The 19,861-nt window shown below is 42.3% G+C and overlaps 1 protein-coding gene across 4 annotated transcripts in view; it reads left to right on the top strand.

The window, feature by feature from the left end:
- LOC112252252 (neurotrophic tyrosine kinase, receptor, type 3a) overlaps positions 1-19,861 on the top strand; it is a 293,700-nt gene that overhangs the window by 125,046 nt on the left and 148,793 nt on the right. For all 4 annotated transcript variants that reach the window (XM_024423331.2, XM_042323085.1, XM_024423330.2 and 1 more), the window contains exon 4: positions 4,296-4,364. In XM_024423331.2, the coding sequence (XP_024279099.1) occupies positions 4,296-4,364 (69 nt within the window). The remainder of the gene's footprint in view (positions 1-4,295; positions 4,365-19,861) is intronic.

Genomic DNA, 19,861 nt, shown 5'->3' with positions numbered 1-19,861 from the left:
ATGTGGCTTGTCACCAAAAACACACACTTCTACAGATGCACAATCGAGAGCATCCTGTTGGGCTGTATCACCGGCTGCTCCGCCCACAACCGTAAGGCTCTCCAGAGGGTAGTGAGATCTGCACAACGCATCACCGGGGGCAAACTACCTGCCCTCCAGGACACCTACACCACCCGATGTCACAGGAAGGCCAAAAAGATCGTCAAGGACAACAACCACCCTAGCCACTGCCTGTTCACCCCGCTATCATCCAGAAGGCGAGGTCAGTACAGGTGCATCAAAGCGGGAACCGAGATTCTGAAAAACAGCTTCTATCTCAAGGCCATCAGACTGTTAAACAGCCATCACTAACATTGAGTGGCTGTTGCCAACATACTGACTCATCTCTAGCCACTTTAATAATTACAATTTGGATGTAATAAATGTATCACTTGCCACTTTAAACAATGTCACTTTATATAATGTTTACATACCCTACATTACTCATCTCATATGTATAAACAGTGCTCTATACCATCTACTGCATCTTGCCTATGCCGTTCGGCCATCGCTCATCCATATATTTTTACATACATATTCTTTTTCATTCCTTTACACATGTGTGTATAAGGTAGTTGTTGTGAAATTGTTAGATTACTTGTTAGATATTACTGCATGGTCGGAACTAGAAGCAGAAGCATTTCGCTACACTCACATTAACATCTGCTAACCATGTGTATGTGACAAATGAAATTGGATTTGATTTGTTTATAGATGATTTGTAACACATTTATGTAGTGTTTATAATGGCTTTATGAAGCCTTTATAATCTGCATGTCATTTCTTTAAACAATAAAATCAAATTTGTAAAAATATCTGACAACGGATACATAGCGTTTTGGAATGGAACTCTTGATTTGGATCTAATTCCAGTGTCTATAATTGTCCTTCTCAGTGCAGTCTGTAGAATTCCCATTTCTCATTAGTGTTTCACCATCCTCAGGGGGACGGTGAGGTTTGACAGACAGACAGAGGGACAGACAGACATAATATTTCTGCCGACTGGGCTGGCTCTGGCTGCATGTTCTTTTCTTACCACTGGTCTCTTAATACAGGGTTTCCCAAACTCGGTCCTGGGGCCTGCCCTGGATCCATGTTTTGGTTTTTGCACTAGCCCTGCACAGCTTATTCAAACAACCAACTCATCAGCAAGCTTTGATTATTTAAATCAGCTGTGTAGTGCTAGGGGGAACAAAACGAAACAGGCACCCAGGGCAGGTCCCAGGACCGAGTTTGGGAAACCCTATCCTAATGCACAGTGTCCAGATGAACTCCTCCTTAGTGTGCCAAGAATAATAACATGTAGGAAAAAAACACTCGGCCCCTACTAGTCCCTGTGGACGCAGCTTTAATAATCTCATTTTCCATTTAATGAGGTGATTAGAATGCCAGGGGCCAGGGGTGCACAGGAATGTGTTATGGAGGAAGCTAACAACATCCTGAGTCCTCCTGGCGTCTTGGTGCTGCAGTCCTCCTGACTCCTGCAGCTTGGGGATTAGTTACAGTTGTCTCTGGAGACTTGGCTCGACGCGGCTCCTGTAATACCGGGTCAGATGCCCTGGTGGTCCCAGGTCCTCCCTCTACTAAAGAAGACAGTGCACCACACAGTGCCGTGGATTTGGGGAGAGAAGGCAATAACAAATAAATATATAAATCAAATCAGACCGTGCCACAAATCCGTGCCACAAAGCTTTTGCTTTGCCATGGAAACAGGCATGTGCAGCAGCATAGCAGTGTTTAGTAGTGTTAGCGTATCGTGATCCCTATTCACCCAACCACCAGCTGAAGGACTAGCCAAGGAGGCACCTTAAGCAGCATGGGCATGTCTCTCTGAAATGTAAGGAAAGATTGTGTGCTATTCTGATTGTCGTATTTTGATGCAATTAACCTGGACAGACCTTTTTCCTGTTAGACCAAACCATAAAGCACATAAAAAACATAGGCTACCCATGGATCAAGTATTCCATAACATATCTAATAATGGTATAGAATGGTCTTAACGGGAAGATTTCTCATATCTTAACCTGAAATTTACCCCCTTCTCCTAAAAGGGTACTCTCATTCAGTATCCCTCAATGATTGAGGTAAATAGAAAATGGTACAGACTCCATCTACCACAACCCAGTGATATTAAATCCTTGAAATGGAGTGAATGAGTGCCCACTGCAGGGAGAAGGTATGTGTGTGTGATGGGGATTGGGCTGTAGTGTGGGGCACAGGCAGCCAGCCCTCAGCTGGGTAATTTGACTCTCCGTATCCTCTAGCTGAATTAGTCACAGTGGCTGCTGAAGAGCCTCCTGTGCCTGACCAATTGAGGCCGGCTTCTTACCCATAATGACGGATACTGAGCTTATTCTACCTACCGCCAGGTCCCAGATAGGGTTGGATTTAGTGTGAAGTGGGATGATTTCATCTCTATTTGTGAAACTAGCCTGAACTGCCTATGCTGCTGTATATCTCACTGTCCATGGTGCTGAAGTAAGAGCAGATTAAGGGCTGTGTATGAAAATGGCAGCTGTCCATGGTCCTGTAGTAGAGAGGAGCAGGTAAGGAGTATGCACTGTATATTATACAGCAATATGGACTATGGACAGCACTGATAGATACTCCTGTGCCCATAGTTCTGTATACTGAGGGAAGGTCAGCGTTGTCTCAGAGGTCTTGCACTGTCAATGGTCCTATAAAGAGAGACTACTGAGAGGTGTATGTGTTGTAGTCCCTCACTGTCCATGGTGCTGCAGAGCAGAGCAGCAGAGGGGACAGGTCAGTGACAGACAGGCAGCTAGGCAGCAGTCCCCCGGTCCCCAGGGCCAGACAAGTGGTAAGAATGCAGTGGAATGCATTGATTATCTGTCAGCCAGGTCTGCTAGGATCTAACCAGGGAAGTGTTAGGGTATTAAGTATCTGAAGTATTCAATGAATATTGATAATGAGGGGTTGTTCGTTATGCTCCACTGTTAGTGATTCAGCCCCTGGTGCTCACTGTCTCTTCACAGAGAAGGGTTGGAGTGGGCTTGGGTGAATGATCCCTAGTGGGCTTCCCACTGTGTTAGTTTGATGGTGCAATATTTTCACATCATTGCGTTGTGCTTGAGCACAGCCTCGTATGTCAGGCTGTAGCATATCATTTTTCACTTCTGTAAGTTCACACCTTTTCGAATCGTAAGTCGCTATGGATAAGAGCATCTGTTAAATGACAAATAAAATAAAAAAAATACATGGTTATCAGCTCCATCTGCAGAATACAAACAGATCCTTTGGTGGGCCACTCACTCTCCATCTGCAGAATACAAACAGATTCTTTGGTGGGCTACTCCCTCGCCCTTTCCCTCTGCAGAATACAAAGAGATCATCTGGTGGGCCACTCACTCTCTCTCTGCAGAATACAAACAGATACCTTGGTGGGCCACTCACTCTCCCTCTGCAGAATACAAACAGATCCCTTTGTGGGACACTCCCTCTCCCTCTGCAGAATACAAACAGATCCCATTGTGGGACACTCCCTCTCCCTCTAGAGAATACAAACAGATCCCTTTGTGGGACACTCACTCTCCCTCTGCAGAATACAAACATATCCCTTTGTGGGACACTCACTCTCCCTCTGCAGAATGCAAACAGATCCCTTTGTGGGACACTCCCTCTCCCTCTGCAGAATACAAACAGATCCCTTTGTGGGACACTCACTCTCCCTCTGCAGAATACAAACATATCCCTTTGTGGGACACTCACTCTCCCTCTGCAGAATGCAAACAGATCCCTTTGTGGGACACTCCCTCTCCCTCTGCAGAATGCAAACAGATCCCTTTGTGGGACACTCCGTCTCCCTCTGCAGAATACAAACAGATCCCTTTGTGGGACACTCCCTCTCCCTCTGCAGAATACAAACAGATCCCTTTGTGGGACACTCCCTCTCCCTCTGCAGAATACTTCCATTTCAGGGTTTACCATCTTGGAGCGGTGCTCTGGTGATTACATGCCTTATCTGCTTTTCAGCCACCTTCTTTGTATTGGATTTGAAGGCCTCAGGTCCTCGCTGTCTCTATTTAATTTGTTGTCTTGAAAATGACCAAGTCTGTCTTTATTGGATTGTCAGGGCTACTCCGTTCCCTCCAGCACCACTTATTCCCTGATGATTTTTCAGTTTGTTTTATTTGTGCTTTGTCTTTTCTCAGATACTGTTTTCTTCATCAGCCTCGACCACACAGTCCAGCACTAACACATTTATCATGTGTTTTCTCTCTCCCTCTCTTCTACAGAAACCTATCGAAGAACCCTCTGACCACATTATCATGGCAACTCTTCCAGAATCTGCAACTCTTCGAGCTGTAAGTTTGTATACAATTATCATCTTGTTTTATGGACTTGTGCACCTATAAAAACTTTCATAAAAACCTGATATATATACGTGTGCAACCTACCTTCATTGTTTCCAAATGGATTCCCATCTACAGTGCCTTGCGAAAGTATTCGGCCCCCTTGAACTTTGCGACCTTTTGCCACATTTCAGGCTTCAAACATAAAGATATAAAACTGTATTTTTTTGTGAAGAATCAACAACAAGTGGGACACAATCATGAAGTGGAACAACATTTATTGGATATTTCAAACTTTTTTAACAAATCAAAAACTGAAAAATTGGGCGTGCAAAATTATTCAGCCCCTTTACTTTCAGTGCAGCAAACTCTCTCCCGAAGTTCAGTGAGGATCTCTGAATGATCCAATGTTGATCTAAATGACTAATGATGATAAATACAATCCACCTGTGTGTAATCAAGTCTCCGTATAAATGCACCTGCACTGTGCTAGTCTCAGAGGTCCATTAAAAGCGCAGAGAGCATCATGAAGAACAAGGAACACACCAGGCAGGTCCGAGATACTGTTGTGAAGAAGTTTAAAGCCGGATTTGGATACAAAAAGATTTCCCAAGCTTTAAACATCCCAAGGAGCACTGTGCAAGCGATAATATTGAAATGGAAGGAGTATCAGACCACTGCAAATCTACCAAGACCTGGCCGTCACTCTAAACTTTCAGCTCATACAAGGAGAAGACTGATCAGAGATGCAGCCAAGAGGCCCATGATCACTCTGGATGAACTGCAGAGATCTACAGCTGAGGTGGGAGACTTTGTCCATAGGACAACAATCAGTCGTATATTGCACAAATCTGGCCTATATGGAAGAGTGGCAAGAAGAAAGCCATTTCTTAAAGATATCCATAAAAAGTGTTGTTTAAAGTTTGCCACAAGCCACCTGGGAGACACACCAAACATGTGGAAGAAGGTGCTCTGGTCAGATGAAACCAAAATTGAACTTTTTGGCAACAATGCAAAACGGATCCCCACAACAATGCAAAACGCATCCCCACTGTCAAACATGGTGGTGGCAGCATCATGGTTTGGGCCTGCTTTTCTTCAGCAGGGACAGGGAAGATGGTTAAAATTGATGGGAAGATGGATGGAGCCAAATACAGGACCATTCTGGAAGAAAACCTGATGGAGTCTGCAAAAGACCTGAGACTGGGAAGGAGATTTGTCTTCCAACAAGACAATGATCCAAAACATAAAGCAAAATCTACAATGGAATGGTTCAAAACATATCCAGGTGTTAGAATGGCCAAGTCAAAGTCCAGACCTGAATCCAATCGAGAATCTGTGGAAAGAACTGAAAACTGCTGTTCACAAATGCTCTCCATCCAACCTCACTGAGCTCGAGCTGTTTTGCAAGGAGGAATGGGGGAAAAATTCAGTCTCTCGATGTGCAAAACTGATAGAGACATACCCCAAGCGACTTACAGCTGTAATCGCAGCAAAAGGTGGCGCTACAAAGTATTAACTTAAGGGGGCTGAATAATTTTGCACGCCCAATTTTTCAGTTTTTGATTTGTTAAAAAAAGTTTGAAATATCCAATAAATGTCGTTCCACTTCATGATTGTGTCCCACTTGTTGTTGATTCTTCACAAAAAAATACAGTTTTATATCTTTATGTTTGAAGCCTGAAATGTGGCAAAAGGTCGCAAAGTTCAAGGGGGCCGAATACTTTCGCAAGGCACTGTACCTCCATTAGAAGCCAAACAACAATTAACCCGAAGAAAAACATTGGAAGAGACAAACAACACTATAGTCCCTGCATCATTGATGTTGATTTAATGGATGTGACATAAAAGTGTGCAACTTGGAGAGGTCCAGGCCGGGTGATCCTCTAGCCCAGAGTGTCTTGTTTGTCCAAAAACATACCAGCAATCAGTGTGTTTATGACCTGAATCTTATAGTTGTTTGGGCTACTTTCCTCCCTCCCAGTAGAAGACATGAAATGTAATCTAGGGTTGAGATGGCCGTCATAGAGTTATAACACATGGGCATCCCCTCCATCCCCTCCATCCCCTCCATCCTCTCCAGCCCAGGAATCAGAGTGCTTCCCCGAAATAAGAGAGCCTTAGCCAGGCCCTGACGCAGAGCAGAGAGCAGGCTTTATCATGGCTCAACCCAGCTCAGCGTGGGAAACAAAGGGACAGCAGCTGTATGGTTGTGGTTTAAATGTGATATTTTATGTTATGGAGGACAGCTCTTCTGAGGAGGCCCATCATCTTTTCAGGGTTGCTTGTCTAATAGTTTAAAAAATACATACTTGGAAATGGTATACCAGAGTATGAATAGCATGGAGAGCAGAGCAGCAGTTGATGAAAAGAGTTCTAAAGTAGGTGTAAGATAAGAGGGTATGGAAAGTGTTAAGTGAAGAAGACACAAACAAGTGGCTGTTTTTAAAACACAGATTAATTATAGACTCGAGATGATAATTTTCATGTGCACTTATTGATATGGATATTCCTTTTGATACCATTATCATTGTCATTCATAGCCATTTTAGCTGTATGTGTCGTCTGAAGAGTATGGACTTTTAGAAGGATAAAGCACACATTTTTCAGACTCTTTCAGGGTCTGCTTAAAGTATTTAATCTGTAATTACTAAAACTGTTCAACAAAGGCTCAGTGATAAGCACTCGACAGCACACCTTGAACAAAGAGAATAATCTCATGAAAAGAAGATGAAACCGGTTATAAATGAGTGCCATTTCCGTGCGACCAATTGGGAACAAAGACATTGATTCATTTTTTTTAATGTGGCGTAGAGCCTAACAAAAGACTAACAAAACATAATTCAATGGATAAGAGAAACAGAGTTTATCTCCCTTTTTCTTAAATGATTTACTCTCCCATCCCCTGTGGACAATGACAAACACACCAAACACAGAAGGGCTGAGGCATGCAGATGTGCTTCTGGTCCTGTGTCTGAAATTGCACCCTATGGGCCCTGGTCAGAAGTAGTGTGCACTATATAGGGTATAGGTTGCCATTTTGGACATACCCTGTGTCCGTCTTTAATGGTGAGTGTTGGTCTGTTGGTCCTCATAGTGCCATGCTCTCTCCTGGGACCACATCTGTTGATTAAAACTAGACAGGCAGAGTGATGGCTTTTCGTTCCAGATCAGAGTGCATCAGAGTCATGCCTGTCAGTTTGAAATGGAGGTTGCTGCTTTTGTGGATGTGTTACAACTGAAGCTTTTAGGCATTGAGCAGTCAGACCCCTATTCACTGGTTATAAGATAACAAGTGATTGTTTTAATTATTTAAATGGAAGTAAGGGGTTTCAGAATAGCGCATGGGTCCCATGATACATTTGGCGCATACATGTGCTGGGAGATATTCACATAAGATGCAGTAATTTGTTGTAATCAATGCTGCAGAAGGCATACAGTTGCTTAATCTTCTTGGAGGCAAAAATGTCCTAATTGTTTTGCCATTGTAAAATTGTTGTTGTTACAGACCTCAGACACATTGGTGCCATACTTGCACAAAATGTGCCTCAACCAATTACAATTGTAGATTTGCTTGCGTGTGGTAGAACGCTACATTGTAGCTGATCTCCTTCATCCACTTCAACAAATTTGCATTATTTAAATCGAGCTTTGAGGTCCAGTAGTGAATAGGGCCTGTGACCTGGCCAAGATAAAGCAAAGCAGTGTGACACAAACAACAACACAGAGTTACACATGGGATAAACAAACATACAGTCAATAACACAATAGAAAAGTATATATACAGTTTCTGCAAATGTAGTAAGATTAGGGAGGTAAGGCAAGAAATAGGCCATAGTAGTGAAATAATTACAATTTAGCAATTAAACACTGGTGATAGATGTGCAGAAGATTAATGTGCAAGGAGAGATACTGGGGTGCAAAAGAGCAAAAAATAAATAACAGTACGGGGATGAGGTAGTTGGGTGGGCTATTTACAGATGGGCTGTGTACAGGTGCAAAGATCTGTATGCTGCCCTGACAGCTGATGCTTAAAGTTAGCGAGGGAGATATAAGACTCCAGCTTCAGTGATTTTTGCAATTCGTTCCAGTCATTGGCAGCAGAGAACTGTAAGAAAAAGCGGCCAAAGGAGGAGTTGGCTTTGGGGATGACGAGTGAAATATACCTGCTGGAGTGCATGCTATGGGTGGGTGCTGCCATGGTTACCAGTGAGATGAGATAAGGCGGGACTTTACCTAGCAAAGACTTATAGATGACCTGGAGCGGGTTGGAGTGGGTTTGGCGACGAATATGAAGTGAGGGCCAACCAACGAGAGCATACAGGTCGCAGTGATGTGTGGTATATGGGGCTTTGGTGACAAAACGGATGGCACTGTGATAGACTACATCAAATTTGCTGAGTAGAGTGTTGAAGGATGCTTTGTTACGAAATAGGAAGCCGATTCTAGATTTAATTTTGGATTGGAGATGCTTAATGTGAGTCTGGAAGGAAAGTTTACAGTCTAACCAGACACCTAGGTATTTGTAGTTGTCCACATATTCTAAGTCAGAACCGTCTGTAGTGATTAGTGATGCTAGATGGGCGGGTGCAGGCAGCGATCAGTTGAAGAGCATGCATTTTGTTTTACTTGCATTTAAGAGCAGCTGGAGGCCATGGAAGGAGTGTTGAAGCTTGTCTGGAGGTTTGTTAACCTCTAGTGACACCCCATCCCATGAACGGGACCGTTGTCATCATCTGACACTAATTAGCATAACGCAACGGACATAAATCTTCCTCGAAAATCTTCCTATTCATGAAAATCACAAGTGAAATATATTGGAACACAGCTTAGCCTTTTGTTAACCACCCTGTCATCTCAGATTTTCAAAATATGCTTTACAGCCAAAGCTAGACAAGCATTTGTGTAAGTTTATCGATAGCCTTGCATAGCATTATGCCTTGCTAGCAGCAGGCAGCCTTGTCACGAAAATCAGAAAAGCAATCAAATTAAATAATTTACCTTTGATGAACTTCGGATGTTTTCACTCACGAGACTCCCAGTAGAGAGCCAAAGTTCATTTTTTCCCAAAATATTATTTTTGTTGGCGAAATAGCTCCGTTTGTTTGTTTGGCTGAGAAATCGACCGGAAATTGCAGTCATGACAACGCCGAAAAATATTCCAAATTAGCTCCATAATATCGACAGAAACATGGAAAACGTTGTTTATAATCAATCCTCAAGGTGTTTTTCAAATATCTATTCGATAATATATCCACCGGGACAATTGGTTTCTCAGTAGAAGCGATTGGAATAATGGCTACCTCTGTACTTTACGCAAGATTTTCTCCGGGAGCATCATGTGACCACTTGCGCAATGTAGCCCCCTACGGGTATTCTTCAACATAAATGCGTAAAACTACATCACAATGCTGTAGACACCTTGGGGAATACGTAGAAAGCTGGTTCATAGCACATTCACAGCTCAATGGGGACTCATTGGCACGCAGCGCTTTCAAAATATGGGGCACTTCCGGATTGGATTTTCTCAGGCTTTCGCATACAACATCAGTTCTGTTATACTCACAGACAATATCTTTACAGTTTTGGAAACGTTAGAGTGTTTTCCATCCAAAAATGTCAATTATATGCATTTTCTAGCATCTTGTTCTGACAAAATATCCCGTTTAAAACGGGAATGTTTTTTTTCCAAAAATGAAAATACTGCCCCTGGAGTCGCAACAAGTTAACACAGTGTCCAAAGAAGGGCCAGAAGTATACAGAATGGTGTAGTTTGCATAGAGGTGGATCAAAGAATCACCAGCAGCAAGAGCGACATCATTGATGTAAACAGAGAAAAGAGTCGGCCGGAGAATTCAACCCTGTGGCACCCCCATAGAGACTGCCAGAGGTCCGGACAACAGGCCCTCCGATTTGACACACTGAACTCTACTTGAGAAGTAGTTGGTGAACAAGGCGAAGAAGTCATTTGAGAAACCAAGGCTGTTGAGTCTGCCGATAAGAATGCGGTGACTGACAGAGTCGAAAGCTTTGGCCAGGTCGATGAAGATGGCTGCACAGTATTGTCTTTTTTTCGATGGCAGTTATGATATCGTTTAGGACCTTGAGCGTGGCTGCGGTGCACACATGACCGGCTCGGAAACCAGGTTGTATAGCGGAGAAGGTACAGTGGGATTCGAAATGGTCGGTGATCTGTTTGTTAACTTGGCTTTTGAAGACTTTAGAAAGGCAGGGCAGGATGGTTATAGGTCTGTATCAGTTTGGGTCTAGAGTGTCTCCCCCTTTGAAGAGGGGGATGACCGCGGCAGCTTTCCAATATTTAAGGATCTCAGACGATACAAAAGAGTAGTTGAACAGTCTAGTAATAGGGGTTGCAATAATTGCTGTGGATACTTTTAGAAAGAGAAGGTCCAGATTTCTAGCTCAGCTGATTTGTAAGGGTCCAGATTTTTCTGCTCTTTCAGAACATCACCTATCTGGATTTGGGAGATAGAGAAATAGGGGATTCTTGGGCAAGTTGCTGTGGGGGGTGCAGAGCTGTTGACCAGGGGGAGGAGTAGCCAGGTGGAAAGCACTGCCAGCCATAGAAAAATGCTTATTGAAATTCTCAAAATTCTCAAAATTCTCAAGTAGATTGGTCACGAAAGTCAGAAAAGCAATAAATTAAATTGCTTACCTTTGATGATCTTCGGATATTTGCACTCACGAGACTCCCAGTTACACAATAAATGTTCCTTTTGTTCCATAAAGATTATTTTTATATCCAAAATACCTCCATTTGTTTGGCGCGTTATGTTCAGAAATCCACAGGCTCGAGCTGTCACGACATCGCAGACGAAAATTACAAATAGTATCCGTAATGTTCACAGAAACATGTAAAATGTTTTTTATTATCAATCGTCAGGTTGTTTTTTCAATATATAATCGATAATATATCAACCGGGACTATAGCTTCGTCAATGGGAGAGAGAGACACAATGGCTGCTCCAAACTGTTGCACAAGCAAAACTCTGGGGACACCCAGCTATACACTGACGCGATGTGATCTTTCAAAATAAAAGCCTGAAACTATTTCTAAAGACTGTTCACAACATGGTGAAGACATAGGAAAAGGAATCTGGTTGATATCCCTTTAAATGGAGGGAAGGCATTCAATGGAACATGGAGCTTTCAAAATAGAGGCCACTTCCTGGTTGAATTTTCCTCAGGTTTTCACCTGCAATATCAGTTATGTTATACTCACAGACAATATTTTGACAGTTTTGGAAACTTTAGAGTGTTTTCTATCCTAATCTGACAATTATATGCATATTCTAGATTCTGGGCCTGAGAAATAGGCAGTTAAATATGGGTATGTTTTTCATCCAAAAATCAAAGTACTGCCCCCTACACTCAACAGGTTTAAAGAACAACCAGGCATCCTCTACTGACGGGATGATGTCAATATCCTTCCAGGATACTCGGGCCAGATCGATCAGAAAGACCTGCTCGCTGAAGTGTTTTAGGGAGCATTTGACAGTGATGAGGGGTGGTCGTTTGACCGTGAACCCATTACGGACGCAGGCAGTGATCACTGAGATCCTGGTTGAAGACAGCAGAGGTGTATATAAAGGGCAGGTTGGTCAGCATGATATCTATGAGGGTGCCCGTGTTTACGGATTTAGGGTTGTACCTGGTAGGTTCCATGAGAATTTGTGTGAGATTGAGGGCATCTAGCTTAGATTGTAGGATGGCCGGGGTGTTAAGCATATCCCAGTTTAGGTCACCTAACAGTACAAACTCTGAAGATAAATGGGGGGCAATTAATTAACATATGGTGTCCAGGGCACCGTTGGGGGCTGAGGGTGGTCTATAACAAGCAGAAACAGTGAGAGACTTATTTCTGGAATTTTGGATTTTAAAAGTAGAAGCTGGAGCTGTTTGTGCACAGACCTGGATAGCATGACAGAACTCTGCAGGCTATCTCTGCAGTAGATGGCAATTCCACCCCTTTTGGCAGTTCTAACTTGGCGGAAAATGTTGTAGTTGGGGATGGTAATTTCTGAATTTTTGGTGGCCTTCCTAAGCCAGGTTTCAGACACAGCTAGGACATCAGGGTTGGCGGAGTGTGCTAAAGCAGTGAATAAAATACATTTAGGGAGGAGGCTTCTGATGTTAACATGCATGAAACCAAGGCTTTTATGGTTACAGAAGTCAAATTATAGCACCTGGGGAATAGGAGTGGAACTTGGTGCTACAGGGCCTGGGTTAACCTCTACATCACCAGAGGAGCAGAGGAGGAGTAGGATAAGGGTACGGCTAAAGGGTATAAGAACTGGTCGTCTAGTGCGTTGGGGATGGAGAATAAAAGAAGCAGATTTCTGGGCGTTGTATAATGGATTCAAGGCATAATGTACAGACAAGGGTATGGTAGCATCTGAGTACTGTGGAGGTAAACCTAGGCGTTGAGTGACGATGTGAGAGGTTTTGTCTCTGGAGGCACCAGTTAAGCCAGGTGAGGTCTCCGCATGTGTGTGGGTTGGGCCAAAAGAGCTATCTAAGGCATTTTGAGCGGGACTGAGGGTTCAACAGTGCAATAAAATAATAAGAACTAGCCGAGGCTGCAGTAGACAAGGCATATTGACATTAGAGAGAGGCATAAAGCGATCACAGGTGTTAATCAGGAGCGCAAAGACAACAACGGTAAATGGCAATGAATGGGCAGAGCAGGTCAGTTAGGTACATACAGGACCTGAGTTTGAGGCTGGGGCCGACAGGTAAACAAAATGAGTAAACACCATGTTATTGAAAACACCATGTTAAATGGTAAACATGGTAAACACCATGGTAAACATGGTAAACACCATGGTAAACACCATGTTATTGAAACAGTCCAGGGGGCATCAGCTGTATAGCCGAGTGATCATAGGGTCAAAAGAGCAGCAATAGGTGAGTCAGGGTGTCGTTCGGTAATCACTACTACGCTAGGCGAGCAGGGGACACAGCGTTCAGAAAAGCTAGCGGGCCAGGGATAGGAGACGGTTCTCCGGCGACATCGATCACGTCGGCAGTCCAGTCATGATCGATCGGCGGGGCTCCGTGTCGACAATAAAAGGTCCAGGACAATTGGCAAAGGAGGTATTGTAACCCTAAAATTAGCTGGTATATGGGCCTAGCTCGAGGCTAGCTCAAGGCTAGCTGGTGCTTGCTTCGGGACAGAGGCATTAGCTAACAGTAGCCACTCGTTTGCAGCTAGCTAGCTGCGATGATCCGGTGTAATGATCCGGTGTAATGATCCAGAGTGGCAGGATTCCGGTGATATGGTAGAGAGAAGCAGTCTGATGTGCTCTGGGTTGATATCGCGCTGTGCAGACTGGCAGATGTTGTCCGAGCTAAGCCGTGGCTAACAGAGACTAGTAGCTAGTTAGCTGGCTATCTGCTGATGGAAGATCCAGTTATAAGGAATAAAAATAGCAGATCTGTACCACATTGGGTGAGGCGGGTTGCAGGAAAGTATTTTTAGTTCGTAGATAGAAAGTGAGATTAAGATATGTACGAAAAAGGCCGGCTATTTACATGGGAAAAAACAAAGACAAATACATGACAAAAAAATGTTTAAAAAATGTCCTAATGCAATGCCATCTTGCAAAAAATTGTATGGATGTGTGTGAAACAGATGAGCAAAAGACGTGGGATTTATTCTTATGCTAAAAATTGCCTTTTGAATTGTGTCTAACGTTATTAGCTAGTAGCCTAGTCGAAGATGCATGATTAAAAAGAAACTCTACACTTGAGGCAGATCAAGAGGAACAAAAGTAAACCATGAATATGGTTTAAAATATTCCTCCGGGGGTCAAGTTGCCCTATTTTAAGAAATGCCATTGGTTGGTGGATATAAAGATCTTTGATAGGCTGATGCGGAAATCTGTGAAATCACTGTCAGCTGGTGAGGTTAGCAAAGGGCTAACATGTGCTAGGTTATCTGATGGAGCACACACTGGTTGAATCAACGATGTTTCCACATAATTTCAATGAAATTACTTTGAATCAACATGGATTAGATGTTGAATTGACGTTTGTGCCCAGTGGACAGTTACAATGTAGCGTTCTGTCACATGCAACTTTGTCTACAATTGTAATTTGCTGATGTGCATTTTGAGACGGAGGTCCAGGTTAAAAAAACTTTTTCTAATATCCGCAAGTATGGACCCATTGCGTTACAGCATGAAGCCTCCGGTCTAGCGCTGCTGAACCTTGTTGTTTCACTGACTGCTTCTGTGTGCATGGTTTCCTCTCTAACAACTTGGACTAAACACAGCAACAGTAAGAGTGATACTGAAAGCACAACAGCAACAGCAGCTCCTTGTGTATCTTAACCACCAGGAGCCATACCACTGTGTGCTGCTGTTTGTGTTCTGTGGTAATTGCTGTCATCCTTTTTTGGTGCTCAACACAGGATGACTAGGGTGAAAAGGGAAAGTGTGTGTGTGCGTGCATAACCCGTGCATGTGCGTGCATACTTGCACATGTGTGCATGTGTGTGTGTGTGTGTGTGTGTGTGTGCATCCCTGTTCCCCAGTCCTGTAAGTGTAATCACAGAGGGGCAAATTACCTGTGCGGATAAGGCAGCTCTGAGGAAACAGGCAGGCAGCCTCATCAGGAGCCCTGGTGCTGGCTTGGGTGCAGAGGAGACCTGCCAATCTCACTGTCTCCCCCTTACCAAGCCGGGCCTAGCAAATGAGCTGCTTTCCTAAGCTGACACACACACACACACACACACACACACACACACACACACACACACACACACACACACACATTACTGCAGGTAATGTTTTATTTACGTACATATTTAACCTTTATTTGATCAGGAAGTCAAACTGAGACCAAGGTCTCTTTCGAAGATGAGCCTTGAATTACAGAAATTACAGAAAAGGCACCAGAACACAAAATTTAAGAACATTTTGAAGATTCCACAAATAAGGTGCAAGAAATCTAAAAGATGATTTACCTAACTCATTAGAGACTAAAGGAATTTCCAGAGTTAGCCATCCCTGAGACCGGGTGTAATAAGGAGTAGCAGTAGCAATTTAGAGTCAGGGGAAGGATATAAGGTCCTAAACATTTTGGGATGACTTTCTTTATCTTATCAATAAAAAACAGTAGGCTTATAGAGTAGATAATGTTGAATATGGTATTATACAGTATATTGTATGTATTATTTCTAAGGCACAAGCAGGGATGGTGTTCATCTTCATTGCTGGCCATGTGATCGGTAGGGAAAATATTTTACATCAAATTTCAGCATACTCATTTTATCTTGGATCCTTGTGGGTTGGATGAAAGCTTAATTATTATTATTTTATTTTTTTTACCTTTATTTAACTACGTAAATAATTACAGAATATTGAGTGCTGGATCAAAGTTAAAAAAGAAAAGTAGAAATCCAAAGTCCAAAATGTTATTCCCTATTAGCTTTGCTCATTTCAGTCATGATTTTTGGAGTGCAGACAGATTTCTAATGGACCTTATTGGCAACCAAAACCATCCCCAGTTGGTCACACTTTAATAAGGAAAAAACTCATCCAAATGCAAGCCAAAAACACTGCAATCATTTCCCCAGCCTTTTTCACGATCAAACCTTCAGATACACTTCTTAAATATACAGTACCAGTCAAACATTTGGACACACCTACTCATTCAAGGATTTTTCTTTATTTTTACATTGTAGAATAATAGTGAAGACATCAAAGCTATGAAATAACACATATGGAATCATGTAGTAAGTAAAAAACTGTTAAACAAATCTAAATATATTTTATATTTGAGATTGTTAAAAGTAGCCACCCTTTGCTTTGATGACAGCTTTGCACACTCTTGGCATTCTGTCAACCAGCTTCATGAGGTAGTCACCTGGAATGCATTTCAATTAACAGGTGTGTATTGTTGAAAGGTAATTTGTGCAACTTCTTTCCTTCTTAATATGTTTGAGCCAATCAGTTGTGTTGTGACAAGGTACAGCAGGGGTGGTATACAGAAGACCAAGTCCATATTATGGCAAGAACAGCTGAAATAAGCAAAGAGAAATGACAGTCCACATTACCTTAAGACGTGAAGGTCAGTCAATCCAGAAAATGTCAAGAACATTTAAAGTTTCTTCAAGTGCAGTCACAACAAACATCAAGCGCTATGATGAAACTGGCTCTCATGAGGACCGCCACAGGAAAGGAAGACCCATAGTTACCCCTGCTGCAGAGGATATGTTCATTAGAGCTAACTGCACCTCAGATTGCAGCCCAAATAAATGCTTCAGCGTTCAAGTAACAGACACATCTCAACATTAACTATTCAGAGGAGACTGCGTAAATTGTACTTTTTTATTTGATTTATTTAACCTTTATTTAACTAGGCAAGTGAATCAATCCTTAATGGTCAAATTGCTGCAAATAAACCACTAAAAAAGGACACCAATAAGAAGAAGAGACTTGCTTGGGCCAAAAAACATGAGCAATGTACATTTGACCAGTGGAAATATGTCATTTGGTCTGATGAGTTCAAATTTGAGATTTTTGGTTCTAACTGCCGTGTCTTGGTGAGACGCAGAGTAGGTGAATGGATGATCTCCACATGTGTGGTTCCCACCATAAAGCATGGAGGAGGTGTGATGGTGTGGGGGTGCTTTGCTTATTTATTTAGAATTCAAGGCACGCTTAACTAGCATGGTTACCACAGCATTCTGCAGCGATATGCCATCCCATCTGATTTGCACTTAGTGGGACTATCATTTGTTTTTCAACAGGACAATGACCCAAAACACAAATCCAGTCTGTGTAAGGGCTATTTGACCAATGAGAGTGATGGAGTGCTGCTTCAGATGACCTGGCCTCCACAATCACCCGACCTCAACCCAATTGAATTGGATTGGGATGAGTTAGACCGCAGAGTGAAGGAAAAGCAGCCAACAGGTGCTCAGCATATGTGGGAACTCCTTCATGACTGTTTGAAAAGCATTCCTCATGAAGTTAGTTGAGAGAATGCCAAGAGTGTGCAAAGCTTTCATCAAGGCAAAGGGTGGCTAATTTGAAGAGTCTCAAATCTAAAATATATTTTGATTTGTTTAACACTTTTTTGGTTACTGCATGATTCCATGTGTTATTTCATAGTTTTGATGTCTTCACTATTATTCTACAATGTAGAAAATAATGAAAATAAAGAAAAACCCTTGAATGAGTAGGTGTGTCCAAACTTTTGACTGGTACTGTATATATACTTAAACACTGTATGTTTTATCCTATTGTGGAAGTAGTGTTTTATTTACAGTATTTCCAAATTACTTATTCTTTAGATGCTTTTGCATAACCTCTATAACCTGCAATAACAAATATTTTACCTGTCAGTATTATATTTATATCTCACATAATGCCTATTTGATAGATTCTTGCATGAGAAATGTTTTATTTGAATCATACATTTGCTAGTTATGGCCCTGTACTGTGCAATAAATAGTTTCCCGTAGGAGATTCTCTCTATGTGGATGTTTGATGGCAACACTCTAACTCGGTCTTATATATTGCATTCATAAAAGACAAGATCAGTTTTATATCTCTTCTTCTGATGGCTTTCCATTGAGTGTCTATCTGTCTTGCTGCTGGGGGTTGAAGACAGGCCTGATGAGATGGATGGCTCACAGTGGCCTGGCACTCTTTTCTGCGGCTTTATAGCGCTTCAAGAAAATATAATATTACCTTCTTTTAGTCTGTGTCTTTTAGCCAAGGGAGCTGGGCTAAAGACACTGCTCACACAGCCCAACCACTTACAAGGCCTGTAAATGGTATCAGAGCAGGGGGATTGCTAAATGGCAAATCTGTTGTAGCTGCTCCAAGGATGATGATACGATAAAATATTATTTACAGCACAAGCACAAAGGCACATTCACCAGTGTCAACAAACTGTTTCTATGTGGCCACAAAGCTGCTTTGCCAGGGGCTGGGAGGGTCATCGATCCCCTTTCTACTGATGACCTTTCTTTAATCCTGCATGGGCTCTATAGAAAGACCTTTATGAACAGCCAGGACATGTCTGTGTTAGTCAGTGTGAAGAGATCATCTATTTTTAAAACAGTGGAACAGACACATTATTGGTATCATTAAGAATGGAAAGAAGTAGATGGTGCTCAACCAACGTGAGTCGTGGTGCAACCTAACATCATTGGAAAGGAAAAAGCACAACACTCGCTCACCGCAGAATGCTTTCTGACCACTGTTTCCTTTCCAATGGTATTATGAAGAACCCGTCAGATCAGGCAAGACACAACACAACACAATCATGTCAGTTTTCGTGCCTTCATGACTTAGTGTCTCTTTAAAGAACATACATTTCTCACCAAATTAAGGGAAAGTAATCTTGGAACATGCTGGCATACTTTGCCCTACATTGACTACTGTGCATGTGGTGTCCATTAGCCAAACTCTGCCTATACATCCAAATGTTGGCACAGCCAATTAGAGAGAAACTCTGCTCCACTCCTTTCTGTTGGGACTTCACTTCATTCTGGCTAAAACTGGGTACAACACAAGGTTAGAAAAAGGGAAACAGCATTAAGAATGGAAAGGGCAGTAGCACAATCCCCATTTATTTAATGTCCATTTTAATGTGCAGCTGCTGACTGGATGCCTGGATGGGACAACAAAGGCAAAATGTCCACTGTGATTAGTCGTGGGAGTAGAATCTCTAATGATCGGCCTCTTAATTAAAATCCTGAAATAATTAGGTATGCATCGCTTCATGTCTGAATTGCCATGTATTCATCACTGGAGTCAATGGTGTCTCTGTGATGAGGTGTTACTTTATAACAGCCTAAACTGTGATAGCTAAATCCTGCAATTCCTTTCATAGGACTGTTCTGATTAGTTTGATTAGTCATGGAAATGGCTGCACGCAGGCTACTCATCCTTAATCTGTAAAAGGCAGACAACTCACAGAGTATTACAAAATACTTTTGTCATTATCTCTAGTGCAATAACTTCAAATTGTGCATTTCTGAACTATATATATATTCTTGATGAAAACACATTCTTGCGTCTCTGGTTCTAACAACATGAAAGGAACACATTTTCAGCTGAGATGGAATAAGAAGAGTAGGGTGTTTTGTGTTAATGTGTTAGGTGCCAGTCATTCACCCATGTGCATGCCCCAAAGCTCAGAGCTGGCATGTCCATCTGCTGGCATGATTACACATGACCCATGCTTTCTCTTTGGGGTTACTACAATTAACCCAGACAAACCCCAACACCAAACACCAAGCCAGGACTAAAATGTAACTAACAACTCTCTAAAGCCTACACTGTAGCTTCGTCAGAAGAAAAGTTTTAAGTAAAATAAGAAATAACAGGGTATTGTTTGGACACAACTGTGACATGAGGCTGATATTATTCATTCTACCAAGATCAAAGTGAATGCAGAGGCAAACATATGCCGCTCCGCACATAGCTGGAGATGTAGACCTGCATTCACTGAATAATACCAATCCT

The sequence above is a fragment of the Oncorhynchus tshawytscha genome, linkage group LG06, assembly GCF_018296145.1.
Source record: "Oncorhynchus tshawytscha isolate Ot180627B linkage group LG06, Otsh_v2.0, whole genome shotgun sequence".
In the NCBI taxonomy this organism is placed as follows: domain Eukaryota; kingdom Metazoa; phylum Chordata; class Actinopteri; order Salmoniformes; family Salmonidae; genus Oncorhynchus; species Oncorhynchus tshawytscha.
Note: the sequence above shows the minus strand (reverse complement) of the source record. Positions and strands in the feature narration are given on the sequence as shown.